This window comes from Dryobates pubescens, chromosome Z (assembly GCF_014839835.1).
Source record: "Dryobates pubescens isolate bDryPub1 chromosome Z, bDryPub1.pri, whole genome shotgun sequence".
In the NCBI taxonomy this organism is placed as follows: Eukaryota; Metazoa; Chordata; class Aves; order Piciformes; family Picidae; genus Dryobates; species Dryobates pubescens.
The window spans coordinates 18,631,171-18,646,209 of NC_071657.1; the positions used below are offsets into that span (position 1 = coordinate 18,631,171).

Here is a 15,039-nt window from a genome sequence, read left to right on the forward strand (position 1 = left end):
GGAAGGGAACAAGGTGACAGAAGACGAGGAAAAGGCTGAGGTCCTGAACACCTTCTTTGCCTCAATGTTTAACAGCAAGGCAGGAGTTCAGGACAAGTGGCCTCCTGAGCTGGGTGATGGGGTGAGGGAGCAGTGTGATGCCCTGGAAATCCATGAGGAATTAGTTGGGGACCTGCTGAGCCACTTGGACACTCACAAGTCCATGGGACCGGATGGGATCCATCCTAGGGTGCTGAGAGAGCTGGCAGATGAGCTGGCCAAGCCGCTCTCCATCATTTTCCTCCAGTCCTGGCTCACTGGAGAGGTCCCAGATGACTTGAAACTGGCCAGTGTGGTCCCCATCCACATGAAGGGTCAGAGGGAGGAACCTGGAAACTACAGGCCAGTCAGCCTGACCTCAGTGCCAGGGAAAGTGATGGAGCAGATTATCCTGGCGGCAATAACTGCGCACCTGAAGGAGGGCCAAGGGCTCAGGTCCAGCCAAGATGGATTTAGGAAGGGCAGGTCCTGCCTCTCCAACCTGATTTCCTTCTATGATCAGGTGACCCGTCTGGTGGACGTGGGGAAGCCTGTGGATGTGGTCTACCTGGACTTCAGCAAGGCCTTTGACACCGTCCCCCACAGCAAACTGCTGTCTAAGCTGTCAGCTTGTGGCTTGGAGTGCAACACTCTGTGCTGGGTTAGGAACTGGCTGGAGGGCTGAGCCGAGAGAGCGGTGGTGAATAGTGCCACATCCAGCTGGTGGCCAGTCACCAGTGGCATCCCCCAGGGATCAGTGCTGGGCCCCATCCTCTTTAACATCTTCATTGATGATCTGGATGAGGGGGTTGAGTCAGTTATCAGCAAGTTTGCAGATGACACCAAGCTGGGAGCAGAAGTTGGTGAGCAGAAAGACCCTACAGGGGACCTCGACCAACTGGACAGATGGGCAGAGTCCCGTGGGATGTGATTCAACAAGTCCAAGTGCCGGGTGCTGCACTTTGGCCTCAGCAACCCCATGCAGAGCTACGGGCTGGGGTCAGAGTGGCTGGAGAGCTGCCAAACAGAGAGGGACCTGGGGGTGCTGATTGACAGCCGCCTAAATGTGAGCCAGCAGTGTGCCCAGGTGGCCAAGAAGGCCAATGGCATCCTGGCCTGCATTAGGAGTAGTGTGGCCAGCAGGAGCAGGGAAGTCATTGTGCCCCTGTACTCTGCATTGGTTAGGCCACACCTTTAGTACTGTGTCTGATTCTGGGACCCTCAGTTTAAGAAGGACATCGAGACACTTGAGTGGGTCCAGAGAAGGGCAACAAGGCTGGTGAGAGGTCTGCAGCACAGGCCCTATGAGGAGAGGCTGAGGGAGACAGGATTGTTTGGCCTGGAGAAGAGGAGGCTCAGGGGATGACCTCATTGCTCTCTACAACTACCTGAGAGGTGGTTGTAGCCAGGAAGGGGTTGGTCTCTTTTCCCAGGCAACCAGCACCAGAACAAGGGGACACAGTCTCAAGCTGTGCCAGGGGAGGTTTAGGCTCGAGGTGAGGAGAAAGTTCTTCACTGAGAGTCGTTCATCATTGGAATGGGCTGCCCAGGGAGGTGGTGGACTCACCGTCCCTGGAGTTGTTCAAGAGGGGACTGGATGTGGCACTTGGTGCCATGGTCTAATCATGAAGTCTGTGAAGACAGGTTGGACTCGATGATCTTTGAGGTCTCTTCCAACCTTAGTGATACTGTGATACTGTGAGTTTTACAAATTGATTTGCCTTAAAAACAGTATGTCTGTCACCTATCTTTGACCTTTAATGATGGCAGTTGTTCAGACCCAGTCTGGGAAGCCACAGATTTTAAACAGCTAACAAGGAAAGAACAAGGGACTTCAGAAGGCATTCAGAGCTCCTAAGGTGGATGCTGAATTTTTAGCTATTTAGCTATTTCCATATGCAATTCATCTTTATGGGTCAGCAAGACGCAAAGAAAGGCTGAGTCACTTAAGTCTGTTTTCAAAGACAGGCTTACAACAGACAACTGTTTGCAGAATTAAGAAATGCAGAGCATTTGCAAGTATAGTATGTGTGAATGTATTATTATTATTATCAAAAAAAGCCACAGGTCTCAGAAAACCAAGTTGTACTATCCAGAGGAAAAAACCCAAGTTTTACAAATAATAAGAGATGTAAACAATAAAAGAACTTAATCAAGCTGACAGGACAAAAAGGAATGTATTCAAGTGTATTTCACATTCAATTACAGGAAAAATATTTGAAATTAAACACAAAAAAATGCGAGAACAGATAAACAATAGATAAACAATAGTCTACAAAAATTTCTGAAACTTGACTATTAAATTACAATAATATTAATCAATACTTCTAATCCCACCAACATTGTAAAGCAGGTGGCCTTATGACGACTCAAAATCTCATCTAGTTTAGTAGTAAGCTAGCACAGTATTAACAATATGTATTATCCCCATTTTCATTTGGAAATGAACTTCATAAAAACAAAAGCAGAACTGTAAATACTGTGCATATTGCTTATTATTTCCAGTCACAAAATACAACAGTCTATAAACAAGGCACTCCAAAGGCATGCAGCTGTCCTGCTCATCTAGAAAAAGTACTGCAAAGTCATAATCTTTCTCAAGGACACAAAAAGTCTTGATAAAACTCTAAACCTCTTCGCAAACAGGCAATGCCTCTGGATGTAACTTACATTCATCAGTTATATAATTCGTACCCCTGGGGAAAAAAAAAAAAGGCAGACCTTTAATTTTAAATAGGCCTAAAATGTCTATTTTTCAGATTATATATTTGGCTTGGGAATTTTGGGTGCTGACGAGAACAGCTCTTCTGTCTGGTCTGGCACAGCTCTGCCCTGATTTTCTGCATTATTATTTTCCCTGCCTGTTGCTACTAACCAGAACTCACAATGTCTTAGGAAGCAATTAGTATTTTCTTCAACTTGCACATTAGTTACTTCTAGGCAGATGTAGTGTTCCTTGGAAACAGTCAGCTATGCCTACTTGTTATACTTAGCTACAGTGTCACTCTTGTCTGTAAGTTGGGGTGGGGAGGGGACTGGTATATTTCATAAATAGCAAGTACTACAAAATATTTAATGAATAATTTCACATTTATAATCAAGGATTGCAAATGCAAGTTGAATGTGTTGAGCATTTAAGCTTACCTGCTCTTGCTGCTCTTGAACATAAACCAAGAGAATAGTCAGGCACAACTTTTTCACAAATTTGTACACTATGCTTTTTCATTTTTTTTAAGACAGCAGAAGACTCTACTACTTCTGCATGAAAGTAAATTTCCACAGGTACCTCACTGCCACAACTCCAGTCTAGAGTGGGTTATTTTACAAGTTTTTGGAAATATTGCTAACTGTCTTGCAGAAACCATGAGATGTATACAGAACACTGTGCTGCCATCACACAGTTGTGTATACTATAAGTCTGTGTGTCAATCATTAAACACAAACATGGGAGTGAAGAAAGTAGCAACCTAACTCTTTCAAAACCTTAATAGAATTGATGGGAGACTTCTAGCTTGAAAGCAACACTTCTGTCTAGACATAATTGACTGGTAGAATTTTGAGCCTCTGAATAAAGAGCCAGACTTCACCTGTGCCTTTTGCATGCCAGTACCTTTACAAATAGTCAGTTTAAAAGATCTTTGCCATGGGCATTGCATAAATAATTTTATATACATAAGTATATATGTATATATATTATCTATGTGTGTATGTGTGTGTTTGTGTACAAATGCATGTTAAACAAAAGCCCTAAGAAGATTTTAAAAACCCACAGCATACTTAATATTTTCTAGGATAAACTGTATTTTTAATTAATCACTTCAGAAATAGAAGCTGTCAGTGACCTCTTAAAATGACTATACATATATAGCACACTGTTAGATTAATATTGAGGGTATTTTTCCCCCTCCACTGCAAGTGAAGTTTGGAGAATTAGTTTTCATACTGAGCTGTAATTATTAAGCTTCAATTTTGTTTCTTAAAATGTCTAATTAACCCTTTTGATTGTGAGCGTTTTTAAAGTTATTAAGTCCATGTAACCAAGCAACTATATGCAGAAAGTAACTTTATTACATTATATATGTAGTAGTAAAGTTTGTTTGAAGTGCATGAATAGAAAGTTAGTGAAATTGCAGGAATAATAGCTGCATTCACTGTGCATCTGAGAGTAGGAGGGGGGAAGGAAAAAAAATTTTCACTCATTTTGGCCTAAAATGTGTTCAGGTTTCCAGGATTCTGACATCAGAACCCAGATAACACCAGTTAGAACCATAGGGCTTTACAATAAAAGCTAAAATATTGACCATATGATGGCAAAAAAGTCTTTTATTTGTGGTTAAATTATTCTCTTCTAGCTACTCTCTGATGAAGTTGGTGGTGCTGTGGAGGATGACCTCCTTCTTCTTGACAAAGATCGTGATCGTTCAGCACTGTAGGCAACATGCTTATCGTAATTTTGTATCTGAACCTCGAGGAAATCCCTCTGTTGCTGGCTGATTGTCTGGCTAATCAGTCCAGGGAGAGCTTGAATGCTACCAATTAAAGTTTCCAGTTTAGTTTCCAGAGTAACAATTCTCTTCTCAAAATCTTCACTTCTTTCATTTAAGTCAGAAATCATGTCATACATGATGTTTTGAGTCTGAAAGTAGAAGGATGTAAACAGAGGTTTAGAGACCTTACAAATACGGTAACAAGCAGCAAAACTCTACAAACTTTTGTAAATGCTTTTGCACGTCACAAAAAAAAAAAAAAGGAAGAAAAAAAGATTAAAAAATACAATAATGTGTAGTATTCTAAAATAATTTTCCCAGTAGATTCAGAATAAATGTTCTGCTAACTGATTGAGAAGAAATGTAATACATTTTGTGTAGCACTTTGGATGTCAAGGTCTAAGTTATGTAAGCCACCTGAAGACCAAAGGCTCCAAAGTTGTACTCCACTTTTGACTCATATATTTCTTCTGGTTTCAAACACTCCCACACAAACTTTGTTAATTTATTTCCTCCTTGAACTGACCAGGTTTGCTTGAACTGGATGTAGTTAGCATAATTGGGTGGACTGGTTTTCTGGATGAGGAGAGAGAGTCAATCATCAGTAAGTTTGCAGATAACACCAAGTTGGAGGCAGGTGTTGATCTGTTAGTGGGTAGGAGGGCTCTGCAGAGGGACCTTGACAGGCTGGACAGATAGGCAGAGTCCAACAGGATGGCATTTAACAAGTGCTGCACTTTGGCCACAACAACCCCATGCATCGCCACAGGCTGGGGTCAGAGTGGCTGGAGAGCAGCCAGGCAGAAAAGGACCTGGGCCTACTGGTTGATAGTAGGCTGAACATGAGCCAGCAGTGTGCCCAAGTGGCCAAGAAGGCAAATAGCATCCTGGCCTGCATCAAAAGTAGTGTGGCCAGCAGGAGCATGTTTAAGGCATACCTTGAGTACTGTGTCCAGTTCTAGGCCCCACAATTTAAGAAAGACATTGAGATACTTAAACATGTCCAGAAAAGGGCAACAAGGTTGGTGAGAGGTCTCGAGCACAAGCCCTGTGGGAAGAGGTTGAGGGAGCAGGGGTTGTTTAGCCTGGAGAAGAGGAGGCTCAGGGGAGACCTTATTGTTCTCTACAACCACCTGAAAGGAGGTTGTAGACAGGTGGGTATTGGTCTCTTCACCCAGTCAACCGGTGATGGAACAAGAGGACATAGTCTCAGGCTGCACCAGGGGAAGTTTAGGCTCAAGGTGAGGAGAAAGTTCTTCATAGAGAGTCATTGGCCAGTGGCATGGGCTGCCCAGGGAGGTCATAGTCCCTGGAGGTGTTAAAAGCCAGATTGGATGTGGCACCTGGAGCCATGGTTTACTTGTCAGGAGGTTTTAGGTATTAGGTAATGGATTGGATTTGATGATCTTTGAGGTCTTTTCCAACTTGGTTGATTCTGTGTGATTCTCTGCGTGTGATAAACAATTCAATTATCTGCCCACTACAAAACAGTACTTGGTTACAGCAAGTACATCAAAACAATTTTAAAATGACATAGTGGCCAGTAAAAATGTAATCTGAAATGTGTTATGTCCTAAAGGCTTGGAACTGATTAAAACCAACAACTGAATTACTTCATTTGATAGGCTGAGGCTTCAGATTAGACTTAACCTAGAGTCAAAAGTGGATGTAATTCAGTAGACTAACTTGTTGAAATTTATAAATCACCCAAATGGAATGAAAATAACTGAATGACTGCCAAAAGTGTAAAGCACTTCAGTATCAGATGAATGTTGATAATCCCATTTCTCTCCTCTGTTTCAAGACGCTACTAAAGCCCCTGAAAGCAAAGTAGTCTGCATTAAACAGTATCTGAAAAGTCCTTATTGTGTGCCAGAAGCATTCAAGTGAAATGTATTTTCAGCAATTGAAGGTGTCATATGGTTCTCTAAAGCAAAATGGAAATGAATACTGAAAAGGTGTATAAGAAATCCATTGGAAAAACCCATCAGTGCCTCTAAGGTAGACTCGACTCAAACCAAGATCAAAGTAACTGCTAAATACTGAGGTCTAATGTAAAGCCCGAAATACTATCAGCTCAGTCCTCCTTCACTCTGGTGACTATTTTATACTAATGGAAAATCTCAACAATAGACAAGCAGTTAGAAACCAACCTCACCTCAAATGACTCAAAACCTGTTAATTAAGCCCTATGATACATGGACAAAGTAGGCAACTATTACTCTTTATAAAAAACAAAGACTTAAATTTACTTGTCCAAAGTCACTGCTGCATAAGACAACAGGAACAGAAACAGAGAATCTTTAATCCAGTCTGCGTGACAGCCTGTGTACTACGATCCCTCATGGGACAGTCACTATCACCAGACAGAAAACCTGACTACACAGCAGTACACTGCTATGGCTCACTCACAGTTCAGTACTTACCATTACCACTGAAGTCACTTTAAAAGCTCTCAGTGTCAGCCTCTCAATTATGAAATCTTGAAAAAGATAACAGTGTACCAAAAAAAACCCAAACCCAAACAAAAAAACCCCACAAACAAAACAAACCACCCACACCACAAAACAACAAAAACCCAACAACACCACCCCCCCCCAAAACCCAAAAAAACCCCCACAAAACCCCCACCAAACAAAAAAACCCCAAACCAATCAACCACTACAAACCAAACCACCACCTCCCCCAAAACAACCAACGAAAACCAACCCCAAAACACCCAGAAAAAAACAAACCTTCTGCATTCAAACTTTGGTCAGAGCCATAAACAAGATGTAACAAGATGTTTCATTTGGTTACAACAAAACATGTATTTTCATTTTCTATAAATAATACTGTTTACCATATCTGCACGTGTAATACATAACATTTTCACTCACAAACTTTTCATTTTGAAAGGCTGAATGTCAAAAGAACAGTAATTACTCACTAACCTTTGCCAGATCCACCAAAGTGTTGGCTTGATCATTCAATTTCCTTTGTTCCATTTTTACACTTCTTAATCTAAAAAGAGGAATTTTAAATCAGATTTTCTTTTTTTGTGTATGTGTTGATATTAGGATTTCTAAAAGCATGCACAAAATTACAAGAGCAATAACTGCATGGACAATGCCTCAAGTACTTTGTGTAAAGTTAAAATTTGTCATGTGCTTGCTACAATGAGAAGCATGCTTCTTCAACACTACAAAAAAGGAAAGAGCAAGGAAATGTGATGTCCTTGAGAATACCATTTGACATGGTCAAAGTTGATTTCAGAAAGGAGGTAACAATTTATCCAGACTACATGAAAGAAAGCCAAAACATTCCTCAAAGCCTCAGTATCATGACAAGTAGATATAGGAAGAAACAGAGAATGTCTTTTTCTCATTAATGTTGCAGCAATCAAGAATCTTCCCATACCTACATGACTAGATACAGGTATCAGGCCTGTTCTGTCGGAAATGGACTGGGTTAGCAGGTGTCTGAACCTGATGGAAATACAGTGATAAGTGAGTTTTTTGTGACTTTAAACAGAACTTCCATCTGACCAGCAGCTAAATGACCAACATACTTTCAAATACATTTTATTTTCTTACATAATTTGTGAATATAAATGCGTTTACATTTTAAACCTGCATTAGACATTCCTTTTGAATGTGCTATTTAAGCTACAGCACTGAAAAACTGTAACAGCAGCAATGGTGTATTTTTCTTTTTGATGTCTACCTATCATCATTATTATTAGTTATGCACTTTCTTTGAAAGGTGTGTGCCCATATAAGTGTGCATATACACACACACACACACACACACATATATACACAACTTTTTGCTATATGTTCCCTGAAACAAAGTCCCTGTTTTTCAGATTAACTAGTAGAGGAGTAGTTTGTAAATGTGCTTTTGACAAATAAGCAATTTCTTCCTTGACTATAATTCATGTGTTCAGCATTTCCCAACAGAGAAATAATTGAACTTTCAGTGACTTTTTTGGTGGCTATTGTAAGCAGGAAACAGCATTTTTGAAAACCAATGTATCAGTTTGTAGACAATGTGCAATAAGATACAATGCAGTTGACTAGTGTGTCAAGGGCCAATCAAGCTAACCAGCTGGTTTGCCATCATTTTGTGGTAGGTGGGTTCCTAATGCTTAATTTACCTATTTCTCAATGAAAGTCTTCTAGGAGATATTTCAAAAATCAGGAACTTTCTGTTTACATTTTTAGTTACCAAGCATTTCCTTTCATATCACAGCTAACTGCCATGTTAGTCATGAAGGGTCAAAAACTTCTAAAACACACAGAAATAACTCTGTTAAGGTAGAAACCAATTGTTTACATAAAACTGACATGGCAGAGGCTTATTACTTGAACGTCATACACTATTCTTCCCCTGGAGGCTCCCTATGAAACACAGCATAAATGCATACTGTATAAATGATGCTTTCAGAGCTTATGGGCTGGAGCTAGTCTAAAGCAAAAACTATGGAGGAGTCTCCAAGGTATGGATTTACATCACTACAGTATCAGAACAGAATAATTACTCAAAGGTAAGCATGTAATGGTTTGCCTGGAGAATGATAACCTAGTATTTTGATGAGCATCCCTCAAATAATTTGCAGAATATGCATTCCCTAGTTTTCTAAAGATTTATTGGCTCATCTGCTTGTCCATTAGTATCTTAAAATTCCAAAAAATCCATTGTTGTTGTAGCAATCCAAGTACTGGGTGACACCAATATGGTAATCCTCCCTGGTAAGCAACCCAGTATCTCCTATAGACTGTAAAAATGTGTCTCTGGATAATGGCAAGTCTTTAGCTGCAGTAGCCAGATTTAAAGAAACTGTCACACTTTTGTTCCTAAATTCATTAAGAGAAAACTACAAAACATCTTGATTTTATGAACTTCACTTATCACAGCAAAAGATCATGATTCTGGATCGCATTTCCATGGCAGCAATCAGACCACTAAAGTTCACAAATAGACTACTTTTTGCATGCAGACAGTGGTAAACTCTGCAGATTTAGAAAGGAACTGTTTGTACAACTTACTTCCGAGCTCTATTTTCATTTTGTTGAAATAAAAAGACAAAACAAAGAAAACAAACTGTAAAATATACTAAAACAACCAAATGAGCACAGTGGGCTCAATTCAACAGGTGGGACTTCCTAGAGAGTTGCCACTCCTTGCCTAAGGTGGAGTGTAACTTGCAGTCATGATGAAAGAACATGCAATACTTTTAAACCTTTCCATTAACTATAATTTGTTTCTTATTCAAACAATACATTAAATGCCTTTTAATAGTATCAGAGTGATGACTTCACCTTCATCTTACTTCGTGTAAGTAAGAAGTAAAAAAGACCTAAAACAAATGAAGGCATTTTTAGAGCTGTGATTGTGAGTTTGAGACTGTTACCATGATGTGCTCTGAGATGTGTTTTTTTTTCTTTTCTCTTGTATGAAACTTCACTCCTATTTTTTCAGTAAAATGACTAATGACTGGAAAGGTAAAGGAGAGAACCAGTAAAAAAAATAAAACACAAAACAGCCCATAAATATAGGAAAGTGCCATATACTGAGAGTCACTTGAGAAAAGGTCAAAGATGCAGAGGGAGAAAAAATTGCACCCATCTACACTACTATAGCTGGAAGAAAGCATACTGCTGGAGCAATGTTTTCATCAATGGTAGATTTTCTCTCTTTTTTTTTTTTTTTTTTTCCCTTGCTTAAATACAAAAGTTTTGGGATTAGAATGCCAAGCACTAAAGGACAAAGGGAAAAAAAAGCTACTGCTGCCACTTTCTTCGTAAGATTAATGAAATTATGACACAGGTGCAGAACAACTCTTTACTCCTGTGAAGCTCTTCTGGGCTTGAATGGTAAGTAAAGCTGCAGATTGAGCCTGCTCTTCTCTGAACACGTGCACACATACACACAAAACAAACAGCAAAGTTAAAATGTTACGGATTAATTTTTGCAATCATGGATTGAAGTTCAACAAAAGATTTACATGACATGCTGTACTCTATTACAGGACCCCTGCCACTCCTCTCCAGCTCCCAATCCTTTAAGCTAAGCAAGATGACAAACTGGGAAAATATACTTTTTATATATAGATAAAAGTGCATTAATTTTTGTAATCTTGTTTATTCCTTCATTTCTGAAATAGCACAGTAACACTTAACCTGCAAATTTGCTAAATGTAATACAGCAATCAAGATTTATAGAATACTTTAGACCTTAAGCTTAACTACCCATTGCTTTAAAACATTGCTATGAAACAGAGAAAAAGAGTTAGCCTAAATTTTCTAGCAGGAAATACGACGAAATGGGCGTTCTTTCCTGTCTTTCCTGCTTTTTTTTTTCATTGACAGATTCCTCACATCTTCTCATAGGTTAGCACAGACATAGACCCACAACAGAAAGTTATCAAAACATCTGCCTGAAATTTAATTCAATTTATCTACATTTCCTAGTATCTCATGGAAACATAGGCTGTACAAATGGCTGCCTCAGTCTGACTGGGAACATAGACTAGAGCAGATAAATAGTGGCATAGCTCCTGACTGTTTCTTAAGGAGAATCTATGGTTCCTGGGGACAAAAATCTCTTTTTTCTCCCATGTAGTCCAGGGAAGAGTAACTGAATCATTGTGCAATTTTGCTGGTTTTGATGTGCTTTATTGTGGGGATTGAAGGAGATTAATTAATCACTTTTGAGCCTGAAACACAGCTTTCTCATAAAGAAACAGACACACTCATTAAAACAAAACCTTGGGAGGTGGTAGGTTAGACAGCAAACAAGATACAGGACATCTGTTGTTGACCTGTGCAATACAAACATTTGAAATGCTTGACCAATGACCCTTTAGATAAGTTTAGTGTGGCTAAAATGGAGAAGTACCACTAGAAACAGGCTTGCTTTCAACTGCTGCTAAAAGTATGTAAGTTTTGTGTGTTCTCACAATAAAGGGATCACTTCTGAGCTATCTACAGGTGTCATTGAGTTGTCAACATCTCAGGGGGCCATGCCCTTAATATGCCACATAATGGTGCCCTTCATGAGAGACTGAATGACTAGCTGTCAATCCCAGATAATAGATGCTGAAAGGAAGTGTATTTGTGAAAACAATTACCTATCACTGGATGAATGTAAGCAGCTGAGAACAATGGGAAATAATTTAACAGAAAACTGTTCTAGAAGCCTTTCAAAAAATCTTTGAAACACATGGGAAATCAATTCAGCAATATGTCTTTTCAGCAAATGCTTGTGTGGGCCACTAAAAAGGACCCCTCCATAACTAGCCGTACAACCTATGACCCAGGGATCTGGGACAAAATTGAGTTTAAACTATGGGACTCTGCTACAAAGGATGATTAGATCACAGCTGGACTTTTAAGTACATGGTGATTTCTCTTAGAAGTATTGAAAAGACATGTTGGCTTACACATACAAACTTTTTAAGGGGCAGAAGCCCAAGGAGAAATTTTGGCTTCAGGTGAAGCTGAGGGCACCTCTCCCATGGGATCGACACTACAGGTGTCAGAGGTCCTACAGCCTGATGAGCCTGATGATACTCTACATCCAAGAACAATAGACTCTGAAAAAGAGCCTGATACATAGCCTCCTGATCCTTATGGTAATTGGTTAGTGGTATGGAGGGAAGCCAAAAAAGCAGGCTGCCAAGATCTTTAGAACTCAGCTATCTTCCACACCCCCAGCCTTTGTTTTTCTGGTGCACAGATCTGGTTTAAAAGAGCACTAGTATGTTTTTTTTTGAGCACCAAGGAGCTAGAGAAAGGGGGGGTTTAGAACCAAAAGCCATATTCATGCAGTTGGGACCTTAGTTCTAATGCTTGAATACCTGCACATTTCTGAAGACAATGGTTTGTAAGCAATGGCAGAAGGTTGCTGTGTCAACCATTGCCTGTTCACACTTCTCCTTTCTCTTGCTCTTATATCCCTTTCTCTCTCCCCCCCCTTGCTCACAGTTTTTTGCAGTTCACAGAAGCTGTTTCAGGTTTTACAGTTAAAGTGCTAAATGTTGTTACAAAAGATATTTTAACACTATGTAACTGCAGTACTGATACAAGTAATGATTTTGGCATTGTTTTTTTAATATAATGGATCTTGGAGATTTGCTTTATCAATGACTGTATTAATCTAGCTTTAGCAGTAGGAATAATAAATAATGAGTACTTATGATAAGTATTCAGTAATTATAAGTATGTCAAGTAATATTTAATTATAGAATATTATAAGTAATTATAAGTAGGGTTATAGTATTATTATAATAGTAATTATAAGTAACTAATAACATGCAATGAGCATGGTAATTATCATAGAATATGATTAGCAATAAATTATAATAAAACATGGTAATTAAAAATAATAAAATATAAGTAATAATAAATAAGTAATAGAATTATAAGGAATGAAGTGGAATAACATAGCATAAGTTATTTTAAATAGTAAGAATGAATAATAGCAACTGTAATAGGAGTGATATTCATAACAATAAAGGTGATAGCAACTGATATTAGTAAAATAGCGGTAATGGTGGTAATAACTTTTATGGTTGGAGAAATGAAGTAAGTTTGGATTAATTTTACTTAAAATAAATTCTTTGTAAGTTCATATATTAATAGTTCTTTTTTGCTCTGTACCATGGTATTTCAAAGCATGCTATGTAATAAAGAATCTTTTTTGTCCTTTTTTTCAGAAATTAATTCAATGGTTTAATCTTAATATAGTCTTTTAGTTCCTCAGACTTTTTTATTACTAGCATAAGGTTATGGTTGTCAAGATTTTGATGGTTTGTATTGTATGAATATTTCTTTTCATCCTGAGTCTACACACTAGAGTATTCAGGACTTGTAGAATGGTGTTAAACTCAGACAAGATGATGGATTTACTCTGCTTGGTAATATTTTTTCAGGATTGCAAGGATGGGTTTTACAAGGATAGTTTCACAATTGGTAAAATTTGGTTTGGAATGTTTGTTAATTTTTATTTGTATTTTAATCTGTGTTCCCTGTCTGTTGCAATGTATGCAAGCAATATTTAATCATGCTTTGAAGTAGGCTTTTTTAATATATAAAAACAGGAGAGCTGTGGGGATTGAGGAAGATGAATTAATCACTTTTGAGCCTGAAACACAGCTTTCTCATAAAGAAACAGACACACTCACTAAAACAAAACCTTGGGAGGCGGTAGGGTAGAGCAGAGAAGAAAAAGGACATCTGTTGTTGACCTGTGTGGTACAAATGTTTGAAATGCTTGACCAATGACTTTTTAGATAAGTTTTGTGTGGCTAAAGTGGAAAAGTACTAGGCTTTCTTTCAACTGCTGCTAAGAGTATATAAGCTTTGTATGTTCTCACAACAGGGATCCTTTCTGAGCTATCTTTGGGTGTTACCAAGTTGTTGATATCTCTGGGGTCTGTGCCCTTAATATGCCACACTTTATGACAAGTTTGTATTATGAATTTTAGATAAACACATATAGTCTGGCAATACCATACTTCAGATAAATCCTACTACTGATTTCAGTTGTCAGGCTTTTTTTCAACCTGTCAAGATTTCAGTACAGGGGAAGAACTCATCTGAATTATGCCAGTGGTGTTCAATGTCGGCTTTTGGCATACACTTCCATTTTTTAGGATAGATATCAGGACTCATAGCTGACATACCAACATTTGGTTTTATGCACCGAGAACACACAGTGGAGAGAGGAAAGTAATTGCTGTTGAGCTGTACAGTGACACTTGATATATATTGTTTTCATTAAACACTATGTAGATGCTCAGAGACTATTCCGATTTTAAATTATTAAAATATCTACAACAAATGAAACTTAGAATTTTCTTCTCTCTGTTGTAGCTCACATCTTACTTCTAATAAGCAAGTATGTAACAACAAAGGATATTCTTGGTGGTAAAACACACACAAAAAGTCTTAGATAACTCAAAATGAGTAAGTATGAAGTGAAAGAACAAGCAAGTTTGATCTATCCTATACTGGACATGCATAGCCAGCAAATTTTCAGTATTGTTTAAACAGGGAACACATTAAAAATGTATCTTTATCTTAGTGCAAGAAAAATCAACCCCAGGAACAATGCTCTATGAAGGGGGGAGAGAGAGAGTTTGGCAGGGCAGGGCAGAGAAAGGAGGGGGCAGGGTCAGAGACATGGTGACTAAGAGCAACTATGAAAGAGAGGGAAACTAAGAAAGAAAACACCCGGAGAGGAAAACCAAAGCAAATTGGTACTTACTGATGAATAGCTTGCAAGAATTTGCGTTGGTGTTTCCTCACTTTTGCATGGTCTATCTTTTTAACCAGCTTTGTGTTTTTATAAATTAACCATGTTTCCCTGAGTACATTGGCTGCTGCATTTTTAACCTGTTTAATAAAAGAAAAACACCAGGCTGACAAAAGTATCATTGTGGCACATTTTTTCTGCTCTGTTAAAAACTCTTTCTAAAGCATTTAGGACTCTGCCTGTAAGAAGTGGGTAAATCAAGCAGATGGAACACTGAGGGAGGAAAGCCATA

The 15,039-nt window shown here is 38.7% G+C and overlaps 1 protein-coding gene across 1 annotated transcript in view; it reads right to left on the reverse strand.

Annotated features, from left to right (window-relative positions):
* Positions 1–3,387: 3,387 nt before the first annotated feature.
* KCNN2 (potassium calcium-activated channel subfamily N member 2) overlaps positions 3,388–15,039 on the reverse strand; it is a 76,371-nt gene continuing 64,719 nt past the window's right edge. The window contains 3 exon segments of the mRNA XM_009909221.2: positions 3,388–4,654; positions 7,439–7,508; positions 14,760–14,887. Of these exon segments, the coding sequence (XP_009907523.2) occupies positions 4,367–4,654; positions 7,439–7,508; positions 14,760–14,887 (486 nt within the window). The 3' untranslated portion in view covers positions 3,388–4,366.